The sequence below is a fragment of the Sebastes umbrosus genome, chromosome 6 (assembly GCF_015220745.1).
Source record: "Sebastes umbrosus isolate fSebUmb1 chromosome 6, fSebUmb1.pri, whole genome shotgun sequence".
NCBI lineage: Eukaryota > Metazoa > Chordata > Actinopteri > Perciformes > Sebastidae > Sebastes > Sebastes umbrosus.
In genome coordinates this window covers 34,749,239-34,765,733 of record NC_051274.1, presented here as the reverse complement: position 1 = coordinate 34,765,733, position 16,495 = coordinate 34,749,239, and the positions used below count along the sequence as shown (strand labels likewise).

At 44.4% G+C, this 16,495-nt stretch overlaps 1 protein-coding gene and 1 long non-coding RNA gene across 2 annotated transcripts in view; one reads left to right on the top strand and one right to left on the bottom strand.

Moving 5' to 3' along the window:
• Positions 1-705: 705 nt before the first annotated feature.
• The window catches only part of LOC119490036 (nucleolar protein 4-like), a 155,000-nt gene continuing 139,210 nt past the window's right edge, over positions 706-16,495 (bottom strand). Inside the window, exons 6-11 of the mRNA XM_037773204.1 lie at positions 12,360-12,841; positions 10,777-10,959; positions 10,401-10,589; positions 6,781-6,894; positions 3,949-4,186; positions 706-1,676 (exon numbers count right to left, since the gene is read on the bottom strand). Of these exons, the coding sequence (XP_037629132.1) occupies positions 1,405-1,676; positions 3,949-4,186; positions 6,781-6,894; positions 10,401-10,589; positions 10,777-10,959; positions 12,360-12,841 (1,478 nt within the window). The 3' untranslated portion in view covers positions 706-1,404. The remainder of the gene's footprint in view (positions 1,677-3,948; positions 4,187-6,780; positions 6,895-10,400; positions 10,590-10,776; positions 10,960-12,359; positions 12,842-16,495) is intronic.
• LOC119490092 overlaps positions 13,912-16,495 on the top strand; it is a 19,929-nt gene continuing 17,345 nt past the window's right edge. The window contains exon 1 of the long non-coding RNA XR_005207325.1: positions 13,912-13,922. This is a non-coding gene — a long non-coding RNA (uncharacterized LOC119490092). The remainder of the gene's footprint in view (positions 13,923-16,495) is intronic.

Sequence of the window (16,495 nt, the reverse complement as noted above, 5' to 3'; positions counted from 1 at the left end):
ATAATAATGATAATAACAATGGCCATCTCAGAGTTTAACAGACAAACACAGTAAAGACAGAGCAGTCCTCCTCGTCCTCTGAGACCTGGACCGGACCAGGGAGGGGAGGAGGACGTGTTTAGGTCCACGAAGAAGAGTAGGTCCAATGGAGAGAAGAAGAAGAAGAGAGGGAGGGGAGGGCTGTTAAACAGAACGATGCTGAGGTTTTGTTGGCGTTACATCTACATTTGTAAAAAAAGAAAAGAAAAGTAGAAGCGGGAGGTAAAACTGCCACCAGTGATCAACATTTAAGAAAACACCCTCCCCTTTAAGGAGAAACTCTGATTCTCTTCTCAAGTGTTTCAAGATGAACTGATTATATACAGCAGCACACGAATGAACCCGCACGAAAGAAACAAGATTTAAAAGTTCACAACATCAGTTCTCCAAACGCTTCATCAGTTTGTTCGACATTACAGGTCTCTCTTTGCGCAAGATTGTTCGATTCTCTCCCCCCGAAAAAATATAGAAACCTTGAAGACATCAGGTGGTAAAAGAAGTAAACAGGTGGGAATGTCACCATTCACTTGCAGAGTGTGTGTGTGTGTGTGTGTGTGTGTGTGAGGAACTGATAATGGCAGGTCTGATCTGAGGTATTTCCTGGTGGTCAACATGGCGTCTTGGATGCATAAGTAGCAAGTTGCTCCCTGGGTAAAAGGGGTGAGGAGGATGGGGGGTTCAAGGTGAGGGAAAAGTGCTATAGGACACAGAGAGCTTATATACAAGCGAGCACAAAAACACTTTCTCTCCTCCTCCTTTTTTTTTTTCTTTAAACAAAAACTCTTTTCCAGTTCCCGGAACTCAAAGTGTCCTCCTCTCCGTGTTTAGTGCTTTCTGTTCAGAGAAGTCAAACCACTTTTCTTTCTTTCAGTCACTTGGGAAGAGTAAAAAAAGAAATCAACAATAAACAAACAGAAACACTCAAACAGCTTCAGTAGTACCAATTCAGGGAGTGAGTACTTATTTTAAATGATCATAAAGCGGCCGTCGATCAAAACTCAAAAACGTCTTCACCCACGAGGAGGCTTTTCTTTCTCCTCCTTTGTCCTCTTCCTCTCCTCTTCCTCTCCTCCACACTCCGTCGCTCAGAGTGTTTGCTGATTGTGAGGTTCTTCCGGAGAGGAGAGGAAGAGATGTTTAGTTCTCCTCCTCAGGCCGAGTGGACGGACGGAGGTTGTGGGGGATTGTTGGTGGGATCGGTCTCCCTCCCTTCGGTCCCAGTTTCCCACTTTTGCCTCCAAAAAAATTATCAAAAACAAGAAGGCGGTCGACGCAGACGGACACGAAACCAACATAACGGAGTGTAAGTGTGTGTGTGTGTGTGTGTGTGTGTGTGTGTGTGTGTGTGTGTGTGTTCTCCCCACATCAGTTCTGCTGCAGGATGAGGTTCTCCAACTCGTCTGCCGAGCGGAGCAGGAAGGCGGCCGACTCCCGGTAGCCGGCGATCAGCTGACGCACGGCCGTGATCTCCGGTTGGCTGAGCTGGGTCGACGCCCCGCCCCCTCCTCCGCCGCCGCCGCTGCTGCTGCTGCTGCCCCGTCCGCCCAGGCTGTTGTTGGCGGCGGCGGAGGCGGAGGAGGAGGAGGAGTTACTGATGTTGGCAGAGGAGAGAGATTTCATGCTGAGGTCTGTTGGGCCTGAAGGTGGTGGAGAGGATGGATGGAGACAAAGGAGGGAGGGGTGAGGTGGAGAAAAGAACAGGAGAACCAGATATGGAGGAAGAGAAGGAGGAGAGGTGAAGGAGAGAAAGATCAGTCAGTTCAAAATGGCAGTAGACTGCTGGAACATCACCTGTGGCTCCCAGGTAACGACAGCAAAGGACCATGTCAGCTTAAAAACTCTTAAACTACATCTTAAACTGGATTTACTGAACACTAGAGGACGGACCAACTCATTGTTTTGCAAGTCACAAGTAAGTCCTAAACTTTGAGTTTTGAGTCCTGAACAAGTCGTTATGCGCTCTTCATTAAATTAAATGAAACTTTAACAAAAGAGTAACTGGATCCAACACGGCTCAGTAACGGGGTTTTCTCCTGCAACTTGATTGGATGCTGTCAGATCGGTTCAGACAACGAGGATCTGGGGAGTTAAGGGTAAAATAATCAAAATAAGTCCCAACTAGAATGTCACTCAGAGAGCGCAGACCTCCGTCAAGGTGCGTGACTTTAAAACCAGATCACAGCTCCCAGCTGGCGGTACCGTGAGGTGGTCGGCATGTTTCTGTGTAACGTATCGGCCTATATCGGTGATTTGCTGACTCCCTATGAGCCTGATCGATGCTAGATCCTCTGGCAGGAGATCCTACTAACAGTTCCAAAATCAACAAAGGTGACCAACCGGGCTTTTGCTGTCCGGGCCCCTCAGCTGTGGAACTCCCAACCTGAGGATCTCAGGCAGGTAAACTCAGTATCTTCCTTTAAATCTCTTAAGACTCACTTTTATATCATGGCTTTTTCTTAACTGATGGTGCACTGTTGTAAATATTTTTATGATTTTATTTTGTTTAGATTTTAAGTTCTGGGTGTTAATTATTTTTATCATGCTTTTATTGGAAAGCACTTTGTAACCTTGTTTTGAAAGTGAAACTGGGTGCGGTCAGAGGTGAAGACACACCAAACCTACGACAGAGAACTAGCGGCGACGAAGGCCGACCGCTGCGTCACCTCACGTCGCCGGTGCCTCAGCCAAAAAGCTGCTCTGGAACACGCCGCAAAGACTGCAGCCGACCGCCAGCTATCACGTACGCTCTGCGCCCGCGTGAGAGGAAACAACTCACGACCGGCCGACCGGCAGCTCGGTGTGATGGGGCCTTAAACTGATTTATTTCACCATCACCTACCAACAATGAAGCGGACATAATGATGCTATAATGAGTGTAAATAATAAAACTATTGACGTCACATCACAGACATGACATGACATCACAGGTCTGCAGTTGACCAGTCAGCTAAAGATGCAGTTTTATTTTAATACATTATGTGTTATCTGTGACGAAAAATGAACACTCATTAAACCTTGATCGGTAAGTTTGGATGCTGTTTGGCATCATCACCCTGCTCCACAATTATCTGCTCATCAAAACTACGACCTCATCTTCAAACAGCTGAAGGACCCTGAAGACACCAGAGAGGCAAACAGGTAAAGTTAAAAAGCCTGTAAGAATCTCATTCTAGCTAAAACACTTAAAACTGTTTCACTCTGTCAGTCTCCTCTCTGTCCGTCTCCTCTCTGTCCGTCTCCTCTCTGTCCGCCTCCTCTCTGTCAGTCTCCTCTCTGTCAGTCTCCTCTCTGTCCGTCTCCTCTCTGTCAGTCTCCTCTCTGTCAGTCTCCTCTTTGTCCATCTCCTCTCTGTCAGTCTCCTCTCTGTCCGTCTCCTCTCTGTCAGTCTCCTCTCTGTCAGTCTCCTCTCTGTCAGTCTCCTCTCTGTCAGTCTCCTCTCTGTCAGTCTCCTCTCTGTCAGTCTCCTCTCTGTCAGTCTCCTCTCTGTCAGTCTCCTCTCTGTCAGTCTCCTCTCTGTCCGTCTCCTCTCTGTCAGTCTCCTCTCTGTCCGTCTCCTCTCTGTCCGTCTCCTCTCTGTCAGTCTCCTCTTTGTCCATCTCCTCTCTGTCAGTCTCCTCTCTGTCCGTCTCCTCTCTGTCCGTCTCCTCTCTGTCAGTCTCCTCTCTGTCAGTCTCCTCTTTGTCCGTCTCCTCTCTGTCAGTCTCCTCTTTGTCCGTCTCCTCTCTGTCAGTCTCCTCTCTGTCCGTCTCCTCTCTGTCAGTCTCCTCTCTGTCAGTCTCCTCTCTGTCAGTCTCCTCTCTGTCCGTCTCCTCTCTGTCAGTCTCCTCTCTGTCCGTCTCCTCTCTGTCCGTCTCCTCTCTGTCTCCATAAAAGACCCTCTTCTCCCCCCCCCCCTCTCCCCATCCTCACCGTTGCTCTGAGCAGCAGCGCCGGTCGTCAGGGAAACGGGGTGTTGCATGGCAGCGCCCAGGCCCGGGTATCCACGGTAACCGTAGCTGAGGCCGGCTCCGTTGATGTAGAGCTGGGTGTCCTGGGAGGAGGAGAAGGCTGAGGCGGCCAGGGAGTAGGCGGAGTGAGCGAGGGACGCCGGCTCCCTCAGACCGCCGCCGCTGCCGCCGGACGGCTTGTCCAGAGAGATCTGGTCATCCTGGAGGAGGAAACAGGAAGTACTTCTAAATGCTATACAGCAAGATGGATGGATTAAAATGCAACTGGTGGGAAGAACCCAGGGTTATTATTACAGTATGAAGACATCATTTCCTAGAAGGAGGAGTTCGGATTCGTCAAAGTCTCGTTGAGGATTATAATAATACAAATACAAAATGTTCACCAACTTTTCTCTACTTTTAACATTGAGTCTGTCATTTAGCTCTGTTAGTGCTGTTAAACAACACCCTCTGTCTGTTTTGTGCCCTAAAGGAATACAGATGTGTCTCCAAAACTGACCTACATTAATACATTATTTAGGATTAAATCATTTTTTTTATAACGGCAGTCAAACTGTGAACCAGCGTTATGTTTGAGATTACACATATAGATAATAAACAAGTGTTTTTTCTGTGGTAAAATAATGTAATAACTAACTGGATAACAGAGATGTGTCAGTGTGGCTGGATGGTGTTTTGCAGTTAGTGATATAGCTGTAACTCTAACTGTATTTCTCTGGCTTCACCTCCTGATGGTTCACTTATTGAACTACGCAGGTCTGCAGGCACGGCCAGCTCTAACCCCTTTGGTGCTATTTATTTTCATAAATAACTGTATTTATTATAGTAAAAATAAACAATTGGTCCCTGATGTTGTTGTCTTAAAAGTGTTTAGTCGGTTTTACTACAATTTACACTTTAATTAACACATAAGTGGCCGAACAAATGAAAAAAAGAGTAACAGAGGTGAAGTGTGTGTTTCTCTATTTCTTTCTTTATTTGTTTATTTGTTACCTCAATGCAGAAAACAAGGGAGGCATTTATTTAAAAAATATTTATATATTTTTGGAGGGCGACCAGCGCCGAACAGAAGGTGGAGCCCTAGGCGACCGTCTATATGTCCTACCTCAGCTGTTTTAACCCTCCTGTTGTCTTCGGTTCAAATTTGACCCGTTTTCAAACTTCATTATATCATAAATATGGATGTCTTTCACCTATTTGCCCCAAAATTACCTGGATGGTTCCCTTATATGGTCTTTGCAAAAAATAATAATAATGACCACTACTTTCGTTGCATTATGGGTATTTTATTCAAAATTATAGCACCTGTGGTGTTCCCGGGTCAATTTTGACCCGGTGGTGCAATGTGTCACTCTGTCATTAAACATTTTTTTTACATTATGATATTTGTAATATTCTGACTAAACTTTGACATATACCGGTCTGTGATAATCCATCAACATTATTCCTCCAATTTTGAGTATAGTCCAAATAATTCATAATTTCTGCATTTTTTCCAAGAAAAAGAGGTTTAATTTCATATAAATTAGGTTTATTGACCATGAATTCCAAAAAAAGTGTAAAACTTGTGGTAATGAGTTGGAATGAAGTTGGCCAAAAAGGTGGAATAAAGAATTGGGTGATAATTTATAATGTATGCTTTAAAAACAGTCAAACCAGACCAAAGACAAAAGTTGCATGGTCGACGGGAAGACAACAGAAGGGTTCAACTTTTACATCACGTAGCACCTCAGGAAATATTTGTCTCTCCTGGTTCCACCATCAGGACCGATGTTAAAACACACCAGCGTAGGCTTATACCCTCGTCTGCAATGCACACTTCATGCAGGAGGCAAATTTATTAATAATAATAATAATAATAATATTACTTATTGTTGACTTTTGTCAGCCGCACAACGCCGTACAGAGACGGGGTAAAACAATACAACTGGCACTTATACTCTTCCATAAAACCAAAAAGATATGTAAGGGAGGTATATGGATGAGGAAGAGTTGTGATAAGGGTTGTGTTATATCTATTTTTAATAACTCCGGATGGATATGTGGGTTGTAAATAAACTTGGGATGCTGTTCATATATTTAATTTGGGATGTAAATAAATCTGGGATAGTTTATATATTATATTATATTATATTATATTATATTATCATTCTGTGATATATGAGTTATTAGAGGAGAAGTGAGAAAGGGAAATATAAGTTTTACTTCTACCTACTACTTTTCAGACACCGTTACTCTTGTTTTGTTTGTTATTATTTTATATCTGTTTTTATTTATTTTTGTGTTTGAAATAAAGTCATTCATTCATTCATAACTATATTAATAGTTCCCGTTTGCAGTGTTTTTGAACCCTTCATCTTGTCATCACAGTTTTGTAACTAATCGTGGATGTTTGAACGCACTACAACCCAACTGCGTAGCTGCTACGTGGCGGGGTCGGAGCTCCGTGGCGGGGTAGGGGCGAGTGCGTACGTTTTTTTGTTTCAAAATAAAAAATTATTACAGCAAAGCCAAAACTTTGTAACATTTAAATCCAATTTCAATGATCTCATGATTAAGGTATTTTCAGTTGTAGTAGTATTTTGATTATGTTTTTTAAATATTTCACCAGTGGTACACGGACCACAGTTTGAGAACCACTGGCCTATAGTCCGTCTTCAGACAGATGTGTCTGCAGGTAACGACACAGATGTTTCTCTCAGTATAACGGTGATTCTTAATCAGCAGCACTGAACCGGCCGGCCTGCTCAGCTTTTTATGTACATTAATGCTTTTGTTTTCCCGCCACACTTACGTGAAAGGCGTCGAGGCGCATCCTCTTTGCGGCGTTGCGTGATTCGCTCTCGCAGGCGGCAGCCAGGATGTTCTCAGCCATGGCTGAGGTGAGGTGAGGCGGAGTAGGACGGGTCTGCAGAAAAACATTATTATTATTATTATTATTATTATTATTAGAGAGCGACATCTTCAACATTTTACTACTGACAAATATCAACAGTTTGTTTGTGATGTAAAAGAAAATCCATGAAGAAAAGAACTGTTAGTTTAATGTTTAGTGCTTTTTTTATTGTTCGTTTTACTTTTATTTTTATTCGGCTGTAATCAGATTTGATTTAATTGCCGTCCTGAAATGTTTTTTTGTTCCTGGTTCAACCACGTAAAGAACTTTGTAACTTTGTTTTGAAAAGTGCCGTATAAATAATAAAGTTTATTATTAATTATTATGATCATTCTGAAATGATAATTCCTGTGAGACGTCTGGAGGTAATAAATGAGCTTCATGTTGTTTTATATATTTTTTAGATTATTAGATGAAGTTAGTACCGGTACATATGTTTTAGTATCTAATGTATAAAAGCTTTACTTTAATCCTTTTCTATGAATATGGAGACTGATGTAAATTATATTTGGAGGCACATGGTGTGATAATCACGGTGAAGAAGAGCAGCACTCCTCCTGATGACGACCGTCCTGGATTTAACACACAGTGTAACATGATGCTTCACCACCGGAGGGCAGCAGAGATATTTCATCTTTACAGTCAGAGTGAAGCAGCCTGTCAATACAACATCACTACTGTTCCCATCATGCACCTGTCCTGCATTAGTACAGAAACATCCAGCCACATAATGAACATTATGATAGAAGTATATGATGGTCATCATCATGCTCTATTATGTCTCAGAAGTTGTTGCAGTATTTTTTGGGTTGATTCCATTTGTTCCACAGATTTGGTGCTAAATTTAACCATTTTTTTACCAGTTGAGAATTGATAAAAATGATCAATAATCCCTCCAAAATACCACATTAAGACACCAAGACCTTGAGGAACACCAGAGAAAAAGACATGCTGGGATTTGGGATCAAAACTTTTGAGATTTCTGCAAGAATTACATTTTTTCGGCGATTGGATGGCGAGCACTTCTGTTGTGTAAACTGCTCTAGTCTGATCCATCCATCCTCTGAATGCTCTAGGTCTCTAGTTTGATCCATCCATCCTCTGAATGCTCTAGGTCTCTAGTTTGATCCATCCATCCTCTGAATGCTCTAGGTCTCTAGTTTGATCCATCCATCCTCTGAATGCTCTAGGTCTCTAGTCTGATCCATCCATCCTCTGAATGCTCTAGGTCTCTAGTTTGATCCATCCATCCTCTGAATGCTCTAGGTCTCTAGTCTGATCCATCCATCCTCTGAATGCTCTAGGTCTCTAGTTTGATCCATCCATCCTCTGAATGCTCTAGGTCTCTAATCTGATCCATCCATCCTCTGAATGCTCTAGGTCTCTAGTTTGTGGCTGTAAAGTTTCATGAGGCTGTGATTATCCTAGAGGTCACCACAGGTCATTTTATACAGTGAGGTCAATGAAATGTCTCCTATGGGGACTAACATCATCACACATGAATCCAGTTGGGTTCATTGGATCCACCAGAGTCTCAGCTTTACAGTGAGACACAGTTTATGTAATTCTAGACTGTTTAGGGACCCCAGGATGCAGAAATATTCAAACACACCATTTTAGAATAGGAGACAATAACACATTTAAACTGCAAGTGATTATCATAAAGTGGGCATGTCTGTAAAGGGGAGACTCGTGGGTACCATAGAACCCATTTACATTCACTGATCTGGAGGTCAGAGGTCAAGGGATCCTTTTGAAAATGGACATGACAGTTTTTCCTCGCCAAGATTTAGCCCAACTTTGGAGCGTTATTTAACCTCCTTCCTTTCACTCTCGCTCTAAAACTGAACCACCAAGAGTATGAAGAACGCATGTATAAATCTTACTAGAGTAGAGTACTTGAGTAGATGTGCTTCATGTTCAGACACATCGTGTTAACTTGAGGCTCGTCTTCACTGGTTGGGTATAAAGTTAATGACTTCAAGAGGAAGAGGAGGCAGCGACGACCTTCAACCTCTACGTGAAGTTTATTGGATTATTTAGACACTCAGCATCATCTCCAGCGTGCTGACAGCGTCAGGCTCTTTGTTAACAACATTATTACTTTTTAATTACTAGCAAAGATCGCAGCGTATTAATTATCTGTGTCACAGCACACACGCACGCACGCACGCACGCACGCACGCACGCACGCACGCACGCACGCACGCACGCACGCACACACACACACACACACACACACACACACACACACACACACCCCGCTGGTCGCCGCTGACGTCGGTTGAAACGTATTAACAGCACACACATCTGTCACTCTGAGTCAGTCACATGTGTCACATCTGTAAACTGAAATAAACTGACTGGAGCGTGTTGTTGCCATAGTTACGGCTCATTAACGGGAACATTTTTATCTTTTCTTTTTACACGAGAGATGATAATTGTTTGTTTGTTGAAAGCTGCAGCTCCAGTCACCCTGAAGGAGTTCAGTTTCATATATCATCCCACTTATTACACGGCTACTTACTAAAGAAATCAATAATTTAACACAAGATATTGATTTAAAGGGACTATTTGTAACTTTCAGAAATGTCTTGTTAACAGCTTCACCTGTGGCCGTTAAGTCAACGAAAGTCAGCGTCGGCTCGCGCTTGCACGCTCTACATAGACATGAACGAGCATCGCTCAACACAGTGAGGCGACACACGTCAGCTAAAAGCACAATATCACTCTATATTTCAGCTGCTTGGCAGTAATGTTAGCTGACCAGACGAAGGTCTCTCCATGAACATGATTTAGATCTGATCCCAGTGATGGCTTTCCTTGCCTCACCCTCCGGGGCTCCGCAGCGAGAAACGTGAACCCTGACACCGACACCCGGTGTCTCCCTGCGGGCGCAGTCAGGAGATGATAACGTTTCTCTCTGCGGAGCTCCATCACTTCACAAGACACGGGAAACCTCTGTTGGTCTGGAGGAGCTGCAGCAGTTATTTCTGCACAAACGTCCACTGAACATTCACTAGATATTCTCAGAGCTAAACTAACTCTTCTGCAGTGTGGAGTGAGCGCGCGTTCACGTCTAGAGGTGGAGTGAGACAGCGAGAACGCGCGCGGTGTGTGAGTGAAGGCAGGCAGGCAGCGGAGCGGGAACTTCAGCCACACGCGAGCGCGCATGTGTCCCAACCCGGTACATTTATACGCTTAAAAAGTTACAAACAGTCCCTTTAAAAGGTCCGGTGTGTAGGATTTAGCGCCATCTAATGGTGAGGTAGCAGACTGCAACCAACTGAAACTTCTCCTGTGTACCAAGCGTTTAGGAAAACAACGGTGACCGATGCAAACATGTGACAATGTGAATGTCCTCATCTAGAGCCGGTGTTTGGTTTGTCCGTTCTGGGCTACTGTAGCAACATGACGACCCGCTCTATATGTAGATATAAGCGTCTCATTCTAAGGGGACATTTCATGGAAAATAATTGTCAGAATAATTGGTAATAACAGACGATCAGGTACGCTACCTCCATGCCGCTCTTCTTCATGCGTCGGCAGGATTTGAGGTAGGTGCGGATGCGCTTGCGGGCACGTTCCTGGAACTCTGGGAACTGTCTGCTGCAGGACTCGATGATGGCCTGGATCTTCTCCTTGGGCTGCTTGGAGATGGGAACCATCCGATCCAAGTTCTCGTCCACAAACAGACGCACAAACATCTGCGGGAAGACGACACAGCTGTTAGAGCGATTACCTGCAGTCAGTTGATCCATCGTTAATATTAATAACTGATCATGTCCTGTGTGATCGATGACACTGAGACCGTCTTTATGAACACGAGGAGACGCCTTATTGATCCCAGCGGACATCACGACAGACCCATCAACAACGCCGTCTCTGACTTACATTGAAGGCCTTTAGTCTCTCGGGATCGACTCCCTCCGTGTCATTGATCTTGTCGTTGTCGTCGTGGTCGTCGTGGTCGTCGTCGTCATCGTCGGCGGCGACCTGCCGCCCCGTGGTCAGGTCCTCGGCACCCAGGTCCATCTTCACGCTGTCGTAGCTGCCGCCCGAGCTGTACTGAGGGGACTGAGAGCACACACAGAGCTCCGTTAGCATCCATCAAGTCTCTCCATCTACTATATACTGTCTGTCTGTCGGTGTGTTTTTAACCATTTATGGGCTCGACTGGTTCATCGTTCCCGTGGACTCGTCCTTTAATGAAACACTCATTAAGAGTCTCGTTAGAATCTGACAGCTTGTCAATAAAAGGTCCTTAAACACGAAGATTTAGGTCTTTGATTGAGACACTCAATATCAGCCCACAGAAATGTCAAAATCAGATATTAAACGGCAACTATTTTCATTATCGATTAATTCACGTCAATTCATTCTTGTCACTAGGGATGTCATGAGAACCGATACTTCGGTACCAAGTCGATGACAAAATTCTAAAAACGTGACGGTACTTGTTTTCTACAGTACCGACGGTACCGTACGACGCCTGCCCTGCAGGGTCCGAAATTAACACCCACCAAGTAACAAATGTGGCTGCTTCTGTCCTCTGCTCTGTGTCGGAGTTTAACACACGCACAACAGCGCCATGAAGCGGCGAGGTCCAAAGATGCAGAGATCCTTTATGTTCGAGAAGAGGATTCACTCTGGGGGGAAAAAACTGAACTGAACAAATTGAATTTCTATCTTTTGTTGCTTATTGTTAAATCTCTGAAAAGTAGTGTTTTGTTTTTTTATTGAACTCTGGACTCTGTATTTCCGGTGAATGTTACTGGGACTTGTATTTGATTATCTTACACTTAACTCCCCAGATCCACTTAGTTTGAACCAATCCAACAGCATCCAATCAAGCTTCAGGAGAAAACCATGAAGAACTGACGTTACGTTACTGAGCTCCAGTTGGATCCAGTTACTCTGCTGTTAAAATGACGTTACAGTTGATGATAAGCACATACGGCTTGTTTAGGACTCGAGACCTGAGTTGGGACTTGAGTCACAGACTTGAGACTTAATTGATTTAATTGACGTCTCTTTAAAATGACGACTCCGAGGCCTCGACTCCTCTCCTCGCATCTCTTCCTCGCCTCCTCCGCTCGCGTCTCCCGTTGAGGAGAGGAGTCGAGGAGGTACAAACTCAGAAATGGGAAAGTCCTTCTGTCTTTAGTTATTGTTTTAGTTTTGATTGAGAGAGATAAAGTTACATGTTGTGTGTTGGAGGTGATGGATGTGAACCTGATCTAACAGGGTGGAGCGTTCCTGTTGCAGATGTTCATGATGTTCTCAGATAGAAACGTGTCGGTTTGGTGAAATAGAGACTCGACTGTCTGTAGGAGGGAATGATTCTTTCTCTGATTGATGTCAGATTAACTCTTTACTGAATCTCTTTATAGACCTGTGTGTACACATACTGTACGTACAGTGTGTGTGTGTGTGTGTGTGTGTGTGTGAGTGCGTGTGTGTGTGCGTGGACTCACCTTGCCCCCGTAGTCACGGCCGTCTCGGTCCAGTCGCAGCTCAGCGGTGTGTGTGTTGGACTGGGAGTGTGTGTTGGGAGTGTGTGCGTTGTGCGTGTGCGGCAGCGGCAGAGGCAGGGCCGGGTGCGGCGCCACGGGAGGCTTGGCGGCCAGCGGGTACTTCCTGCGGAGCTCCTCAGGCGCGTTGGGATGCAGAGCGCCGAGCAGAGCCGCGGCCGCCGCCGACACGGTGACGGGCAGGTGCGAGGTGGACAGGGGCAGGCGCTGAGGGGGGGCCGGGAAGGGGTCGCTCAGGTTCATCGGCTGCTGGTCCTCGGACGACGAGGAGGAGGACGTCGGCGTGCTGAAGTCCAGCGGGGCGGGGCCGCCGTTGCCGTTGACGACCTCTGTTTCCTGGACCATGGCGCCGTCCGTCACGGCGGAGGAGGGAGGGGTCAGGGCGGGCAGCCCGTTTCCACTGCCGCTCTCTGACGATGAATCCTCTGGAAGGAGACGGAGGACACGTTCAACCAATCAGGAAACATTGTAAACAGTTTATGTTCTCAATCGCCAGATTCAAGTCTGCTTTATTTAACTTCTTTTTATTTCCTCTCATCAGGTCCAGTCGTTACTGTTACGGTCGTCACATGTTTTAAGACACAACAGGGTCATAAGTGTCCTCAGGAGGTCAGTCTGTGAGCTTTGGCATCCCCACAATGTCCACAGAGAATACATAAATGTACATGGAGGAAAAATAATGATTTAAACTTATATTAGGAGAGAAGAGAAGATAAGTATAGAAAAGGAATTGAAAAAGAATAAATAAATAAATAAAATAAAAATGAGAAATAAAGTTAGAAAATAGAAATAAAAGAATAAAAAAAAATAGAATAGGAATAATAATAAACAAAAATAAATAAAAAAATAAATAGAGAAAAATAGGGAAAAAATAAAACAATAATAAAAATGAATAAATAAATAAAAAATAAGTAAATAAATAAATAAAAATAAAGAGAAACAAATTAAATAGTTTTAATAAATCACATTGAAAAAAATAAAAAATAAATGATGAGTCTTCTTCAATACAGCATGATGTTCATTTAGTAGGTTGCTGAGCCCTGGTATATACGCTCCATGCATCATGTACAACATCATGTTACTCTCATCATCATCATCATCATCATCATCATCATCATCATCAGTCTCATGTTTGTATGCTGTTTGCAGAAAAGTGCACGTGGCTCATTATTAGTGTGACGACAACATAAACAAATATAGAGAGTGATTTCAGGGAGCTCTAATTCTGTGTGAATCAGTCATTAACATTACAGATGTCATGTGGTTGCTGTGTGTGTGTGTGTACTGAATAGACACATAGATACACTGTACTGTATATTTATATTATATTTATATTATTGGATGTCCAGCAGATGGCAGGCTTCCTTCACGTCTGTGTGTGTTGAGAGTCTTAGAAACGGTTCATGAAGATAATATTCCTCTATGCTTTCTTCTCTTTCATTGTATTATAGAGGGGACGTTAACCGACAGTACGATGCTGACTACACCATAAACCCCTCTGACCTGGTCTCAGCCTCACAGTGATGCTATGTGTTGACACTGTGTTCATGTTATTGTGTACACTCCCGAGGAAATGATGAAATGAATCATCCTGCAGAAAACTAGTAAATCTGGTTATTACAGCCACAGCTGTGTCACAGCTGGAATGAAATTGGGGGACAGTTAGTGTGTCGCTGCAGCCAGCGGGGCTGTGACGGGAGGAAATAATCTCCAAACTGTCTGCTGGTGGGGGGGGGGGGGATAATGAGTCCTCAAATTATTATAAAGCCACGGGCTGTGGACGGACTGCTAACGCCTTCCTCTCTCCCCGGGTTACAGCAGTTACTACCAGGGTTTATATATACAGTATATATGTATACAACACTGTAGTCTCTGTAGACGTGTTGGTTCTGTGTTCATGAGTTAAAATGTTTCCCAGCATGCACTGCTGCGGAGGCCGTTGTTCCAGCTCTGTTTATTAGATTAAACCCGTCCAGACAATAACACAGTCACCACCCTGCATTATGACAGACGCCCCTCCCCCACCTCAACACAAAACCACCACCTCACCATCATCATCATCATCATCATCATCATTACCGAGCTCGTCTTCCTCCCACTTCATCATTGGAACATCCTCGCCCCCCCGTCATCGTTATTGATGCCACCTTTTACAGCGGACGCAGCGTTGCTGAGTTTACATTTAAAGCTAAAACCAGAACGAGACTCAAAGTGTGCAGGAAGCTCCGTCTCTCCTCCTCCAACACCTGAGTTATCATCTAGACCAGTAGTTCTCAATCTGGGGCCGGCAGCGGAGGAAGAAATGTTCAGATCATTTATTTAAAGGGTCTGTTTGTAAGAATCAGAAATGTGTTGTTAACAGCTTCACCTGTGTCCGTTAAGTCAACTAAAGTCAGCGTCCTGTTGCTGGCGCTTGTGCTCGCTCTACATAGACATGAAGGAGCATCGCTCAACACAGTGAGGAGACACACGTCAGCTAAAAGCACCATATCACTCTATATTTCAGCTGCTTGGCAGTAATGTTAGCTGACCAGACCAAGGTCTCTCCATGAATCAATGCTGATCCTAGTGTTGGCTTTTCCCGCCTCAGCCTCCCGACCGCGGCCGGAGGGAACGGGGGAGACGCCGGAGTTTTGGTGGGAGACGATAACGTTTCTCTCTGCGGAGCCCCGTCACTTCACAAGACACGGGAAACCTCTGTTGGTCTGGAGGAGCTGCAGCAGTTATTTCTGCACAAACGTCCACTGAACATTCACTAGATATTCTCAGAGCTAAACTAACTCTTCTGCAGTGTGGAGTGAGCAGCATGCACGTGAGAGGTGGAGAGAGAGAGAGAGAGAAGGAGCGCGGTGTGTGAGTGAAGGCAGGCAGAGGAGCAGAGGAGCAGAGGAGCAGAGACTCCGGTCCTGGAGACCAAAGCTACGGTCTCCCCCGCGTCATCCGACCGCGGCCAACACTGTTTAACAGCTTCACTAGATACAACCAAGAGGTTTTGGTGCTTCACTGGAGTTTGTGTTGGAGTCTGAGTCTGAACAGTGGAAACACACGCGAGACCATGAGACACCGACCAGCAATGATTTATACCTGGAGGAAGTCACAAACAGGACCTTTAAGTAAAAATGCAATACCACAGTGAAAAGACGCCGCTACGAGTAAAAGTCCAAACTTTCATAATCCTACTTAAGTAAAAAAAAAATGGTATCACCAAAATGTACTTAAATATCAATAGTAAAAGTATAGTATAGAAAATTGGTTTATAGAGAACGCTCTAGACCGGCTCTGTGTGAAAAGCGGAACTTCTGTTATGAAGTCCCCCCCCCCTCAAAGGGCCACAAGATAACTCTGAGGGGCTGTGATCTGTGAGATGAGGAGAGGAAAGAAGAGTTCTGAGTTTATGTTGTTTTATTTTCAGGACTTCTTTGTGAAATATTGGTTTAACTGAAACCTTTAAAACCATCTGAGAAGTTTAAAATGGGAACTTTTGGTTGAACTGCTAACAACTCAAAAACATCTGGATCTTGACGAGGGACATTGATGTTTTATAGTGAGGGGTCAAAAACAAAACAGTTTGTGAATCATTGGTTGGTAAACAGAACAATATCTGAGTAGCATAGAGTACATCAAAGCTGTCTTTAGGTACAGGACATGAGTAAATGAACTTTGTTACTAGTTAGCTATCTATCTGGTCATCTATTGTGGTTTTAATGATTTCAATATTTGTTCAGTTTTAAATGGACTCTCCTCTCATGAGACACTGAAGAAAAGGGGTGTTGGATGCTTCAGTATTTATCACTGCAGCAGGTTCAACATCTCTCTCTCTCTCTCTCTCTGTATCTCTCTCTGTATCTCTCTCTCTCTCTCTCTCTCTCTCTCTCTGTATCTCTCTCTGTATCTCTCTCTCTCTCTCTCTCTCTCTCTCTGTATCTCTCTCTGTATCTCTCTCTCTCTCTCTCTCTCTCTCTCTCTCTCTGTATCTCTGTCTATATCTCTCTGCAGACAGACAGGCTACTAAATAAGTGATCATGGAATAAATGGTGTGTGCCAGCAGGCCGGCAGGCAGGATGGATGGATGGATGCCG